Source organism: Amphichorda felina (genome assembly GCF_050947745.1).
Source record: "Amphichorda felina strain 45539 chromosome Unknown scaffold_3, whole genome shotgun sequence".
NCBI classification, from domain to species: Eukaryota; Fungi; Ascomycota; class Sordariomycetes; order Hypocreales; family Bionectriaceae; genus Amphichorda; species Amphichorda felina.
Window position 1 is genome coordinate 1,758,352 of NW_028145047.1, and position 14,488 is coordinate 1,772,839.

Below are 14,488 nucleotides of genomic sequence, written 5' to 3' on the forward strand. Positions count from 1 at the left end.
AACTCCATGACATTAGACTGGCCTTTACGGTAGGCATTGAGTTCATTCAATGAGTGGTTAGTAGAAAAAGGCGACACACTATCCTAGTTCATGTGTGTTTTAATATATACCTGTTTACGTATTTTCTATTATATCCGTACGATATTCATATAGTATATATTCCTGTGAAGGTGAAAATTATGTGGCTGTTGGACAAGATTTAATGGACTGGTGACCCTAAGGGCCTGTGACGGGCGACGGGTGGTCAAACGCAAACAAGGTCCTAGGCTTCGGGTATCCAAAAGGTTTTTGAGATGACCCTATAAGAGTAGAAGATAGAGATAGGTAGTAGATGTATAAAACACTTGCAGAAGTTCATGATGATGATGATGGTGGTGGTGGTTCTTGTTGCTGTTGCTGCTGTTGTAGAAATACCAAGCACTGCCAACTAGTTAGTAGGTAGTTTAGAGGAGTTGAAGCACGCGGCGGTCATGAGACCCGGTAATATGGCTTCTGCTCTTTTCCTCTTTCAAATTTCCAAGTCCATGACACCGAGTTTGGCCCTTTGATTTGATAGCCCCGGTACCTAGAGGGTTTACGTGGACATATTCAGTATACTCGAAGGTATAAGCATGGAATATTTATGGGCATAATCATAAAATATTCGTCTCTATATTCGTATATTTGGTTACATAGAAAGGCACTCGCGTCTATACCCGGCTTTGGCTTAATATATCATAGCTCCCACTTGTTGTTAATCTGGCACAAGTCGACCAAGGAGATCGGGCAAGTGAGAATTTCCCCTTGTACCATAGCCAATACTTGTCCAATCCAGATTGCGGGTATGGATCGCCGGGCTTACCATGACCTGATTTGTGTTGCAGCATCTAGTATGCCCAGGATCGAAGTGCTTAAAGCGACTTGCTTGGTGTACACCGCGCGTGAAATAGTTGTCGGGGTTAGCCCATTGCCATTGCTCATGCAATGCGCGTCCAAAGTGTCCTTAGATCCACTATCTGGCCTCGACAAATGTCGCGTGCAACGTACGATCTAAGAAGGGGGAGGGGAGAGTGATATTCACTGATAGTATTCGCCCTGGGCCTTCCAGGTTAGCGCCGGCGTGTCGCGTACGATATGCGGTCTGAAAAAAAGAAAGAGGAGAGTGCTGCACTGACAGGATCCTCCACCATGACTCTTCTAGGAAATTGTTTGTATGCTGGCGTGGGATTTTGGTGATAGCCTTGCGAGTCCAACCGAGCCTCACAACGGAACAACTTTGGAGTCAACAATCACAACCACACAGTCCACCTCCTCCCCCCCCAAACGCTAAACGCCCGTTTGAGTGGCCCCTTAGATTCCACAAACAATGTCACAATCATGACTCACATTATAGTCATGTTTGGCAAAATCATTTGTGAGAGACGTCCCGTCCCTTCAAAACTGCCAAGACGAGCGAGAGGTTGGTTACTTTGGTTGGTATGAGGGGTACTAGGTCTGTATTGTCGACATCTCTTTGACCTGCTATCCACAACTAGTTACTGTACTTACCCACCCTATCTTCGGGATTACGGTCACAGTAGACTCCCTCTATTCCGCATTGTACACGATGCAAGCTCCATAGCGAAGCATCCGGCTGCTTACCTACTACATCGACTCCGATCATCCTTGCCCCCCACTCAAGTTCTCCAGAAGTCAGCATGGACAAATGGACACGCGAGAGACCTATTTATTAAATACGCAAGGCTTCCAAAGGGAAAGGGGATGAGACTGGCCAGCCATACCCTCATCCTAAGACAGTTTTGTAGTCAGGCACATTCAATCGTAGTCATATCGTTGCTCACTCGAGGAACCCCAATGCTCCCATATTCATACTTATATACGGATAGTTTTAATCCTAGGACGCGTGTGCCCTGACCTTGCCTCACGAGGTAATACGCGTATCCATGCCATGTCAACCGTCTTCAACAGCTTGACTCCCTTTAGGGCCTCCGTTTCTTCCGCCAACAAAATTTCCAATAGTTTACCATTGATGTCAATTTGGGAAGGTATTCATTCTCTTCCATCAAATCGCCCCCGATAAGGATATTCTTCTACACGACGTTCGTATTCGTTGGCTTGTTACAGACAGGGCTGGTGGGCGGGGGAGCTGACTGAAGGACCTGACCTGATGGGTCACGTCCAGAACTGCCTCTTTTACTCTTTCCCTCCCAGCAATACAACGGCTCAACCACCACGTCGGTTCCGGTCCAAACATGCCAGTCCGGTCTGGTATCAAATCTCACGCAAATGTGACACCAACATAGCCATGATTATCACGAAATCAATATGAGGTCGCGTAGCGTAGTGGTTATCGCGTCTGTCTTACAATTATTTAATTGCTCGGACACAGAAGGTCGCAGGTTCGAACCCTGCCGCGACCATTCTTTTTTGTTTCATCGATGAACTTGATGGTTTCACTTTTTGATATGATTTTTCTTGCCGAGTCGGGGGAGTAGTTTAGGACATCAGCCAACACCTCCTCCATTCGTCCATCCGTACATTTTGACTTTGGAAAGAGTGTGTGGCTCACACCTGGAGGACGGGCTTATTATTTATTGAGTGGTACTTACGTGTGTAAGTGATGATCGTATTTCGTACGTTCACTACGTATTAGTGGGCCATCGTCGCACAGAGACTCGGAAGTGTGTCAATGCATTCTCATACAATTATGGAACTGAGCTCATTCTAGATATACATGTATGATGATGAATTATACTGTTTGTCCTCACCTCATCCCTACGTACTGTGTAGACCACCCTCACGCCTGCAACGGCTTGCCCATGCCGCCAAACGTGATGGTCTTGATGGTCTGGTACTCCTCGATGCCGTACTTGGAACCCTCCCGGCCGAAGCCGCTCTGCTTCACACCGCCAAACGGCGAGGCGGGATCGGAGATGATGCCAGTGTTCACGCCCACCATACCCACCTCGAGCGCCTCGGCGACGCGGTACACGCGCGCCAGGTCGCGCGAGAAGAAGTACCCGGCGAGGCCGACATCCGCCTGGTTGGCCATCTTGACAACCTCGGCCTCGGTCTCGAAGGGGAAGACGCCGGCCACGGGGCCAAAGGTCTCCTCGGTGGCAATGGCCATGTCGACTGTCATGTCGCGGATGACGGTGGGCTGGAAGAAGTTGGAGCCGAGGTCGGGGAGGGCCTGGCCGCCGACGGTGACCTTGCCGCCCTTCTGCTCGGCGTCGCGGACGTGCTGGTTGACCTTGGAGACGGCGCGGTCGTGGATCAGGGGCCCGTGGGTGATGGAGCCGTCGAAGCCGTGGCCGACCCTGAAGCCCTGCACCATCTCGGTGAACTTGTGGACGAACTGGTCGTAGATGCCGGACTGGACGTAGATGCGGTTGGCGCAGACGCAGGTCTGGCCGGAAGATCGGAACTTGGAGGCGATGGCGCCGGCGACGGCGGCGTCGAGGTCGGCGTCGTCAAAGACGATGAAGGGGGCGTTGCCGCCGAGCTCCATGGAGAGCTTCTTGAGCGAGTCGGCCGACTGCTTCATGAGGATACTCCCAACGCCCGTGGACCCGGTGAACGAGACCTTCTTGATGGCGGGGGACGTCGTCAGCGCCAGGCCAACCTCGACCGTGTTCTCCAGCGCAGTGACAATATTGACAACGCCCTTGGGGATACCCGCCCGGTGAGCCAGCTCGGCCAGGGCGAGCGCCGTAAAGGGGGTCTCGCCAGGTGCCTTGCACACAACGGTGCAGCCGGCAGCCAGGGCGGGGGCGACCTTCCTGGTGATCATGGCGGCGGGGAAGTTCCAGGGGGTGATGAGGCCGCAGACGCCGACGGGCTCGCGGTAGGTGACGATGCGGTTGGTGGGGACGCTGGAGGGGATGGTGTCGCCGTAGATGCGCGGGGCCTCCTCGCTGAACCACTCGAAGAAGTTGGCCGCGTAGGTGGCCTCGCCGCGGGCGTCAGCAAGGGGCTTTCCATTCTCCCAGGTGATGAGGGTGGCAATGTCCTCGGCGTTGGCAACAACCTCGTCGTACCACCGGCGCAGCAGCTTGGCGCGCTCGCGGCCGGTGGTGGTGCGGAAGGACGGGAGGGCGTCGGCGGCGGCGGTGATGGCCGACTGGGTGTCCTCGGCGGTGAATTCGGGGCTCGTGCCTACCAGCTCGCCGGAGCCGGGGTCTGGGAGGGTGGGATCATCATGTTAGCAGGGTGCGGTTCGTGGTGTCGCGGTCGCTATGCCGGGGTTGAGGTTGGGGTTGGTGAGGGGGAACTGTCGCACCGGTGACCTTGAATGTCTTGCCCGACTTGGCTGGCCTCCACTCGCCATTGACGTAGCAGACGTCCTGCTTAAACAGCGACGGGTCATTGAGCTGCATAATGTTTTATTAGCGAGGGGCGTTGGCCGGTTTTGGGGGCGGTAGAGCTCGCGCGTACCTTGGGCGCCATGGTGGAAGCAGCTCTTCTGGCAACGGCGAAAGATGCTTGTGGAGCGAAGCGCAAAGAGGGAGCTGCCAGCTTCTGGAGGTTCCGTAGAAGCGCCATGCTTTTGTCTGCAGACGTAGTGTGGGGAGAGTTTGTTGGCAGCCCCTCAAGCCCTTATACTACCTCAGAGCGGGACTGGCTTCGGGACTGGCTTCGACTACTCGAGTGTACTTGTACAGAGGACCAGAGCCAGAGCTGGCTGAGGGGTAGGAGGCAGCTGGGAGGCAACTGGGAGCGAGCTTCGGAGGCGATTACGCACGATAGGTGGGTTGGGGGTGCATGACGTTGGGGTGAGAGGGGCGCTAGCACGGCCTAGCAGTGCCTAGCAGCGCCTAACAGTGCTTAGCAGTGCGCCAACACCGCTGGAACTCCCTGGAAGAGGGCACTCGAACCCCACATGGCGACTATTTGCGACGAGGCGGATCCGGATCTCCTCCGAACTGATAGGACCAAGGTGACCGCTTCGTTCCGTCAACACGTAATGATAAAATAATCCAACGTGGATTTGGTCGACAGCCCCTGACTTTCCATCCTTCCTCCATATCGCCGCCCATCGAAGATCGCATTCCTCGCGCCGAGTGACCTTGGTTAACCTTCAAGCTGCAAGCAGAAGCTCGACGCGCTGCGACGCCGCGACGTGCTCAAACTCGCCAGGTATCCCCGATCCAGCGAACAGGATATCGGACGTCATCATCTTGAAGCAGGGTGCGAGCTGTCATCCAACATGGCACGCGTCAGAGTCTACGCGCTGGAAACTCGAGCGCTGGACTGGCTGGACTGTACGGTTGGCGACTTCGCGGTTGTGCCAATGTCACCTACAGGCCCCTAAACTCTCTTGTTTGCGAGACAACCAGGGCATTCTGTTCGTAGGTTTCGAACGACGCTACCTTGTCATATCAGGTGAGTATTAATGCGCTCTACTATCTAGATTCAGCCGCCCTTGTGTCAAGTTAGACCTACTTGACATGGCCAACTAAGCCCTGGAAATCTTGAATCCTCCAGGACACTTGGTCTGGAACACACCCTCCGGATCATACTTGGCCGCCGCAGCCCGAATCTTGCCCATGTTCTCCTCTCCAAAGGTGCGAAGCGGGTTCTGCGTCTTGTCGGCGTAGTTGAGGTACAGCCAGTCCTTCCACACACCAATCGACTTGGCGTACTCGACCAGGCCGTCATACCACTCCCGCAGCGCGCCGAATCCGTACTCGAGGTGCTCCTTGTCCCGGATGTGGGCAGCGGCGAGGAAGGAGATGCAGTTCTCACCGAGCCTCTCCACGCCCAGGACGTTGCCACCACGCTCCTGACTGCGCTTGGCGTATAGCTGGGGCAAAGCCTGCGCGAAGCAGATGGTGCTGAATCCGTCGCCGGGGATCTTGAGCTTCAGCTTCTCGACAAAAGCCTCGTGCATCTCCACGGCCTTGTTGAGGATTCGCGGGTCGTTCTTGAAGGTGGCAGGGATCCACGTGTTGCTAGACGAGGGATTAGACGAGAGAGCTTAGGCACTTGGGGCCATTGGGGGGCAACTGAACTGGAAGGTCTCCGGGGATGACATGTGCTCGGCCAGTGCCGTCACACCTCTGCTCGCAGTGGTGTTCATGAAGCTGGGAAGTTCAAAAACCTTGGACATGGCGGGAGGGTTGGCCACGCCCTTGGTGTTGCAGATCATAGTCGACACGGCAATATCGTTGAGAGCGCCCGACCACGCCCAGACCAGACCGTACGACGTGTCCGTCTTGTCCTCGATGGTGTCGATGTAGTCGACAAACAGCTCAATCTGCTGGGGGGACGTTGTCTTGGGGCAGACGTACATGCCTCCCCAAACCTCAGCACCGTCAATAGCCACGAGGTCGAAGCGGGTGACGATGCCAAAGTTGGCGGCGCCGCCCTTGAGGGCGCGGAAGAGGTCCTCGTTCTCGTCCTTGTTGGCCTCGACGATGCGTCCGTCGGCGAGGACGACCTGGTAGTTGAGCACGGTATCGCAGCCGAAGCCGAAGCGAGGGAGCAGCCAAGAGATGCCACCGCCACAGAGGAAACCGCCAATACCCACGTCAGCCATGCGCCCGCCGTTGACGGTCACGCCGTGCTCCTCGGCAGCACCATACACGTTCCTCCACCGGCAGCCAGCCTGCGCCGAGATGATCTTCCTGTCGGCATCGTACGAGACAGCCTTGAGCTGTGACAGATCGATGACGACGCCGTCCTCGACGTTGCTCGCTCCGGGCCAGCAGGTGTGGCCTCCGCTGCGGACAGCAAAGATGCACCCCTCGACCTTGGACAGGGTGACGACGGCCTTGGCAACCTCCTCGGGCGTCTGTGGCAGGACGACCGAGTAGGGCGTCAACTGGGCTACGAGCGACCAATGGGGCGTGACCAGCTCGCTGTATTTGGCCTCGTGCGGCTGCAGGATTTTGTCGCCCAGGCCAGCCTCGACGAGCTGCGCGCACTGGTTTTCAGACGCCGCATATTAGCCTTGCTCACTCTCGTCTGAGTAATACGCGCTTCTGGCCCCGATCCTGCCCTCAGCCTGACAGCCTCTCCCTGGTTCCAGGGATCCGGGTTCGTGTTGGGTGAAAAATTCAGGGGTCTCTCCCTGCCCCTTCCCATGGGAACGACATCGATCACGACAACAACCAGAACATTGCTCGCACATGAAGAAAGGCGTATTACGTACCGCAATGGCAGAGATCTCCTTGCTCATGTTGCGTTTTTCTTTTGTCTTCTCTTCAGGGGTGGGCTTGGTTGGAAGGGGGTGTTTGGGTCCGGGGTGTTGGGGCTGACGGGTGCCTGTGCAGAGTGGTGATGCTGTCGAGTGACGAGAACCGAAGGACCTGCGGGACAGAACGCAGCAACGCAAGACGGGAAGTGCGTGTCATTTTGAGGGTACGAGTATGCAACGCGGACAGCAGCAATCCCCCGACACTGCGAAGATGGCCTGGGAAATTGGGAATATGGCTACGCAGGGGGCCCGGTTCCTGGTTCTCTGCACGAATCCCGGCAGTCAGCGACTCGCCTCCCTAGGCGTAGGGCGGTCATCTGTACCAGACGGGACATATCATATCACATGGCCCCATCTGTACATGGTGCTAGTACTAATAATTCTATACATATGTACCAATATGTGCAAGGGCCTGTTCTCTCCGCATTCTTCGCAAGCATGGGACTGAGTGGAGCAGGGCGACCTTCGACAGGCAAGTGCTGGGATGATGAAGGTTGTTGGTATTATGTGGTATTAGTTAGTTGGGGGATACTATTAATCAACAGCACGTGGGCGCATACATGGATATGCAGGTGGTGTCACAGGATCCGGCACACTGGTTCGCTTTACATATAATACCACAAACCACCACAGGATTGCAAGCTTCACCAGAGCCAACTTCAGCCAGCATCGCGGGATTCTGACAGCTGCCAGCAGGGGTCCAACCCGCAGCTCGTTCTTGGCGTGGTGGCGCTAATATCCATACAGGTGAAAAGGTCCACGAATGACTTGTCACCAGGCTACCACAATGCTAGTGCTAGCAATGTATTAGTTTCCGTGGCTCCCCGTCTCTTAGCGGTGGGCCTAGCCTCTTGGTTGAAACTGGCCCCAACTTGCATTGATACACCACCAGCAAGGGCATGACGGAGTCAAATGGCCAATGGACCAACCACAACAGGTGATATGTTCAAGTCCGTCCATTCGCCCCGCCATACTAGACTCCTCCAAGCAACGCCCGCCGTCGATCTCGCCGGAAAACTCCGTCCGGGTCGGTTCCAATAAACCCGATGCTGGCTTCTTTACTCGAGGGGGCTGTGGTCCCAATACGTCTATTACACTACGGATACCTACATGTACGACGTACATGTCAGGCAGGTAAGCAGTAAGCAAGCAGATACAAGGGAAATGACAGGCCATGATCCAGGATCCCTCATTCTCTCGGTTAGTCCAACGGAGGCAAATGCCGGAGCCAGGGCAGTCAACCAAGATGTCCAAGGGTTGAGCCATCCACGAGTCCAGGACAAGACAGGCTTTGCCTGCTTCCAGTGTTGCAGTTTGCTCCGTTACTACGTACGAGTACGATTACAGACAGCCCCTGAGTCCCGGAAACAAGTTCTACCCCCGACCCCTACCGATATGCCAGTAATACGGCTGCAAGTCTGCGACAAGATTAGCATCGACCAGGCTAATCTGCTGGGCTATCGACCGGGTTTGTCCACCAGGCTGTCGGGAGAAAGAAATAGCAACCATGCACGAGCATTACTCGTCCATGGTAGCATCTTGGCTCCAGTCTCCTGATCTGGCTCGGGTTGTCTCCCCGTCGTCGTTAAAGCCTTAAGAACAACCTCCGCCCCACAGAGACGACAACCGCCTCCGGCAGTTCTCTACTCGAACACCCCTCCGACTTCCTGGGCAACAGAGACATCTCCCGCGCAAGCAGTCGGAGCAAGACCTCGTCGTCAAGATGGAGCCTTACGTCCATCCCGACGGCACGCTGAGCCTCCTGCCGCCCCCGGAGCACTACGTAGTGGACTTTGAGAATCCCCAACGGCAATGGGTCATCGAGGCATACTCGATTACGGGAGGCCTAAACCTCGTCATGCTGGTCTTCGTGGCGCAGAGAACCTATGTCAAGCTTTGGGTCCATAAGAAGGTCGACTGGGATGACGGTATGTCTTCCCCCCCCTTTTTGCCTTGAACACCCCGTGAAGCCACCAGCAAGAGACTAACAGGATTTCTGGTATAGCCTTCTTTACCATTGCTCTGGTAAGTTGCACCAAGAGCGCATACGGCCATTGGAGTGCATACCTCTAATATTCAATGCTTCATTGCAGGGAATCATCTCGGGTCTAGCAGCCATCATTCTCAGTATGTCTCCTCCCCCACCTCAGCTTCTACCATCTCTAACCCCCTATTGCAGAAGCCTATGCGGATGGGCTGTTGGGCACTCACGCCTGGGAGCTTACCCTCGACCAGTACTTCATCTTCACCAAGGTACGCCACACCTAGTGTACTCGGAGCCACCCAAACTGACAATGGTGTCAAAGGCTCTCTACCCGATGCCCATCCTCTACGCCCTCTTTTCCCTCTTCTCGAAACTGAGTCTCGCCTGCTTCTACCTCCGCCTCAGCCCCCAGTCCTGGTTCAAATGGTCCGTCTGGTCGCTCATTGTCTTCATCGTCGGATCGAATCTCGGGCTCGCTATAGCCGCCGCCCTGCCCTGCCTGCCTGTGGAGAAGCTCTGGACTCCCGCGATGACCGAGGGATCATGCGATGTCGATCTTCCCGCAATCTACAAGGGAACTGCAATCTGCGGGCTGATTGCGGATATTTCGCTCATCGCCATCCCCGTCTACATGACGTGGAATCTACAGATGCCCAAGTTCCAAAAGTTTGGTCTGATGGTCTTGTTTGCTCTGGGCGGCATGTAAGGAGAACCCCCCTCAACCCCGCCCCCTTTTGGTATTTTGGGAGCTGGAGTGAGGACAGTCCGCTGACAAAACTATGCTATAGCACATTTGTTACATCCATTATTCGGCTCGTCTACATCATCCAGCAGTTGACCAAAATGGACCAGACGTGGGGCGCCGCTCCAGCAAGTGTGTGGGCGTATGTGCATACAACCCCCTCCCCCCCCCCCCTTTTTGATGTTGAAGATATTTGCTAATTGTGTCCTCGGCATCAGCCTGATCGAAGCCTACCTCATCATGATCTGCGCCACGCTACCGACCGTCCGACTCTTCTTCCGAAAAGTGGCCCCCAAGCTCATGGGGACCGGATCGGCGACCAAGGGGAGCTCGGGGATGCCCGACACGGGGAGGAACAACATCAGTCTCCAGGCTGTCAGCCACCAGCGGTCGACCATGGGCAAGTACAGCCGGTTTGGGGATGCGGAGGACAGCACGGAGAGGCTCGACTCGGGGAGCGAGAGGGCCATCATCCCCAGTCGGGATACGATCAACCCGAAAGAGTACCGTTAGCATCCAGGGCTGCCAAGGGCGCGGGACGCCGTGGATATATATCAGTTCCAAGAACCAATACAAAGTTACTAATACCTTCTACTGAGAAGTAACGGCTCGGTTCTATCGCATGTCGCCTGGGTAAAGTACTGGTTGAACTTGGCATACCTGGTAATCAACAGACCAATCGCGGAGACAAATTAAGAAGAGAGGTTTTAAATGTGATGCTCCCTAAAAACAAACATGGGGAATGGTTCATATTCGTTTTAACCATATTCAACCAATATGTTAACTCAAGCGAATTCGCCTGCTGGACCGTGAAATTACGGCCCAACATCTAGCCTAGATGTTCACAGATAGCTTTAAAAGATAGACACTGTTGTCAATTTGCATCATATAATGGCTGCAGACGGCCAAAAGATGACAGCATTATATACGTCACTCGCCAATCACCGCCGTGTGCCTATTATTGCCCAGCCGAAACGCCGTTAAGACCAAGATCCATAGAGCCCGTGCCGTCCATATCAATGCAAACAGCGAGGCCGAACATTAACACCCCCTCCCCCCATATAAACAATACAAAAAATGGCAATCCATCCTCTCAAGCATACCTTGAACCCTCTTGTCGTAGAGGCAGCTGGCGGTCAAGCGTGTTGAAGGCCTAGGTACGGGGTGTGAATGGGCTCATGCTAGTCGGGGATCTCATGTTACGCATCTCCCACTTCTTGGGCTCCACCGCACCCGTCGGATCAACGTCCTCCGCGTCACTGACGTCGTTGAGCTCCTTGTTCGGCCACATGGCCCAGAAGGCGAAGCCGAGGTTGAGAAGGTAGACGACGCTGTTTGCGCAAGTCAGTAGGCTGCACCGCAGGTATAATTAAAGGAGAGACCTCGGGGTGCCAGTATGGTGGACTCACAGCATGTACAGCGTGACCGCCAGCGAGCCCTGGGCAATCTGGCACGACTTGTACGCGCCATATGGTTTGGCCATGTCGCACCCATAACGGAAGTACCAGGCGACCGGCGCCGGGTACCGCTCGTCGGCGTAGTCGGGCCCAATCTGACCGTATGTGCTCACGGTATAGAGCGCGACCATGGCCACGTTGATAAAGACGGCTAGGGCAGGTAACCATACCTTCATGATGAAGGAGATGAGCTTGGCAAGGAGGAAGAAGAGGGAAATGACCGAGATGGCCACATTGAAGTCGGTAAATCTGCAAAAGACCCGGCAGTCAGCTACTACATGTTCGGCAACAACTGGAGCTCTGCGCGAGAAGACTTACGTCCTGGACCAGATAAGAGGCACGTCAGGCTGGGGGGCGTAGTTGGCGTAGGCATAGAGGATCATGTTGGGGTTGGAGTTGAGCTTGTTATCAAAGCCAATCTTCCAGAGCTCGGTGCGGTACAGATCCGGCTGGGCGATGCCAAAGATGACGAGGATGGGGACCAGGCCGATGAGCTCGACCAGCATCAGCCAGGCCGTCCCCTTGCGCGCCGCCTGGGGCCATTTGCGGTGGATGGGCCTGTACGTCCGACCGGCCCAACGCTCCTTGATGGCCATGATGGCGGGTTCTGTGGGAATTCTGTTTCCTGCGAGATGGTGACGGGAGGTGAACTGCGCCCGTGAACCTCAATTATCGGGCAGAGGGGGACGTTGAATTGGTATGATGTGCTCGCCAGCAAGCAGGCCCGAATCCAAATCCCAGGTCACATCCGTCGGTGGGCGCGGTGGTTGTATCGTCGTGGTCTTCTCTCCACTTGGGAGTAGCGGTGGTAATAGTAGTAGTCGTCGTCGTCGTCGCTTCAGACCCAGCGCCCGTGAGGAATTGGGGGAAAAGTTGACAGGTTCAGGCCAGCCGAGCACAACGAGGCCACGGCCAGCGCTGGGGGGATTGGCGGCGTTTAAGGGTCTCTTGCACCCGCGACTGGGAGCGGCAGCTCCTGTGGGCTCGCAGACGCTGGGGGTCGGAGCAATTAGAGGGCATCGCCAGTGCGTGGGCCAATGGGAGGCCACCGACGGGCAGAGGGGGCAGCAGGAGAGGGGCCTTGTAAGCGCCCGGATCGCACGCGGAGTGCCATAATAACTGCCATTGGTCTGGCAGTTGGAGGTCGATGGGCTGTGTGGCCAATCACAGGGCCCAGCTGGCGCGGGTAGGTGTGATGGGCCTGCCGTCCCGCGTTGCACGTCATCCCACTGGAGACAGACTGTCGCCTGTTACTCTGCACCCAAGATGCTACTGCTGTGTCTGGCGAGGTCCGTTCTATCTTGAGCTCAACAGTCGACGTTGGTGCTCAATCAGCTGACCAGGAGCAGCACCAACGGCATATGGCATCCCAATGATCAACCACCCCATCAGCTATTAATAACAATAAGTATCAATGCATTATTAGGCACATGGAATGACTACATACCAGAGGCAAAGAAACCATGACTTTCGCCGACAACCAGACGTAGTATTCACACCTTTACACCGACTCAACTCCCAAGTTACCAGAGGAGGTGGTGCATGCGTGCTATATGTAGGTGATCAGCGGCACCCAAGGATCGCTCGGCGCCCCGTGAGATGAGCCGGGTTGACCGTGGTGCTGATCGGATCATCGGAGCTGCGCCGTGTCCACCTCGCAATCCACTTGGCCGTTGGCCGTCTGACACGGCCCCGCAGACTCTCCCTCCGTTGCCGACTGACACATTGTCCTGGGCGGCTCCGGATCGAGAGCTCGGGCCTGAGCGTCTGAGACTCCCCGTGGCTGGCAGCAGATCGTCATGAGCTGTCACTGTCGGGCTGGAACAGCCGCAGTGCACAGGACGAGTCAGCTCGAGCCTGAGCGTCAGTGACACCAACTTTTCCAAGACATATTCGACGGGAACAGATTCCAGAAGGCTGACGAATGCCCACGTCGGCGCCATGTCTAGAACCTAGCTAATAGAATCAGCTTCCCAAGTGGCCGCATCCTCAGATGGAGGGCAGGGTTCGAGTATAAACTACGGGCAGAATCATACGTAGGTGGCTGCGAGTGTATACTTGCGCGCCTATGTACATAGTAGCAGTCCTTGCACGTTGGCAGCGACGTTCTCCACTGTGGAGATGGAGATGCGTAAAATTGTCAGCTGGAATGAATATGAGGATAGATCTGAGTGATACCCGTAGAGGCCAACATTTGCCCGATGGCAGCTGAGCAGGCGTCCAGGACGAGTCTTGTCTGCAGCTGCCAGTGCTCATTGCATTCTGCCAAAAGAAAGCCTCCCCTCCCCCGCCCGTTGAGCCGTTGGCGGCGGTGGATAAAGAGCTGACGCCTCCCGCAACGTGCCTCAAGCCATCGTCCATGGATGTTGGGTGCAAATTTCCCAGTGGCTCTCACAGCGGTCCAGACCGGTCGATCGGTCACATCGGTCCCATCGGTCCCATCGGTCGGCAACGGGCGGCGGCTTGACACGAGTGACGGGCCTGGCCAAGCACAATTCCGTCAATTGGCAAGGAGTCGATGATTCAAGTTTGGACAAATATTTTTGTGCCAAGGAAGAAAAGTGCCCACCCGTGTGTCCTGGGTCCCGAATCATCCAGGGCAGCTGCCCATGGGCACTCTGTGCCCTGGGGTCTTTCCGGCCCTCTTTCTGTCGGCATGAAGGGCATGCCTGTATGACTTGGTGAATGCGCAGCAGGATCCATGGATGTGACCGATGCGGTGCAATGTGAGAGAGTTGGACACCTGTGCACAGAGCACGTCGCACCAACAAGCACGTCGTACGTACAGGTACAAGCACTTCGTACCTTACCAAGGTAGGTACGGAGTACCAGTTCTAGAGGCAAGGCGGGCAGAGGCGAGGCCGGCAGGAGCGTTCCAGCCCGCCGTGGTCGCACCTGCTGCCTTTAGGTATATCTGCAATGCAGTCTGCTCGTGACATTCTGGCCAAGTGTCAACCTCCAACCTTGTCATCGCCATCATTCCATCTACAGAACAAAGTACAGCCCAGGCAATCATTGTCGGCTTATCCCCGATCACCATCGTCTCCAAGGATTCGGGTCACCCACCCTCGCCCAGGCCAGCCAGAGACTAGAGCCCCCGCTAGCACCGCCAAGGCTTGCAGAGG

The 14,488-nt window shown here is 55.6% G+C and overlaps 4 protein-coding genes and 1 non-coding gene across 5 annotated transcripts; 2 read left to right on the top strand and 3 right to left on the bottom strand.

Moving 5' to 3' along the window:
• The first annotated feature begins 2,308 nt into the window (after positions 1-2,308).
• Positions 2,309-2,399, top strand: ACO1O0_003250. Its single transcript has one exon. It is a non-coding gene; the product is annotated as a tRNA-Val (tRNA).
• A 377-nt stretch (positions 2,400-2,776) lies between these two features.
• UGA2_3 (NAD-dependent succinate-semialdehyde dehydrogenase) lies at positions 2,777-4,428 on the bottom strand (the record flags this gene model as incomplete). Its single annotated transcript, XM_083192705.1, has 3 exons — positions 2,777-4,161; positions 4,262-4,352; positions 4,417-4,428. The coding sequence occupies 3 exons, from the start codon at positions 4,426-4,428 to the stop codon at positions 2,777-2,779; spliced, it is 1,488 nt and encodes a 495-aa protein (XP_083051762.1).
• A 1,009-nt stretch (positions 4,429-5,437) lies between these two features.
• On the bottom strand, positions 5,438-7,162 carry ACO1O0_003252 (FAD-binding oxidoreductase; the record flags this gene model as incomplete). The annotated part of the gene is made up of 3 exons (XM_083192706.1): positions 5,438-5,933; positions 5,994-6,898; positions 7,136-7,162. The coding sequence occupies 3 exons, from the start codon at positions 7,160-7,162 to the stop codon at positions 5,438-5,440; spliced, it is 1,428 nt and encodes a 475-aa protein (XP_083051763.1).
• A 1,741-nt stretch (positions 7,163-8,903) lies between these two features.
• ACO1O0_003253 (uncharacterized protein) lies at positions 8,904-10,419 on the top strand (the record flags this gene model as incomplete). Its single annotated transcript, XM_083192707.1, has 7 exons — positions 8,904-9,108; positions 9,186-9,205; positions 9,274-9,307; positions 9,360-9,433; positions 9,487-9,866; positions 9,953-10,048; positions 10,125-10,419. 7 exons carry the CDS (start codon positions 8,904-8,906, stop codon positions 10,417-10,419), a joined length of 1,104 nt encoding a protein of 367 aa, XP_083051764.1.
• Positions 10,420-11,059: 640 nt separating this feature from the next.
• On the bottom strand, positions 11,060-11,959 carry ACO1O0_003254 (uncharacterized protein; the record flags this gene model as incomplete). The annotated part of the gene is made up of 3 exons (XM_083192708.1): positions 11,060-11,237; positions 11,316-11,612; positions 11,682-11,959. 3 exons carry the CDS (start codon positions 11,957-11,959, stop codon positions 11,060-11,062), a joined length of 753 nt encoding a protein of 250 aa, XP_083051765.1.
• Positions 11,960-14,488: the final 2,529 nt, after the last annotated feature.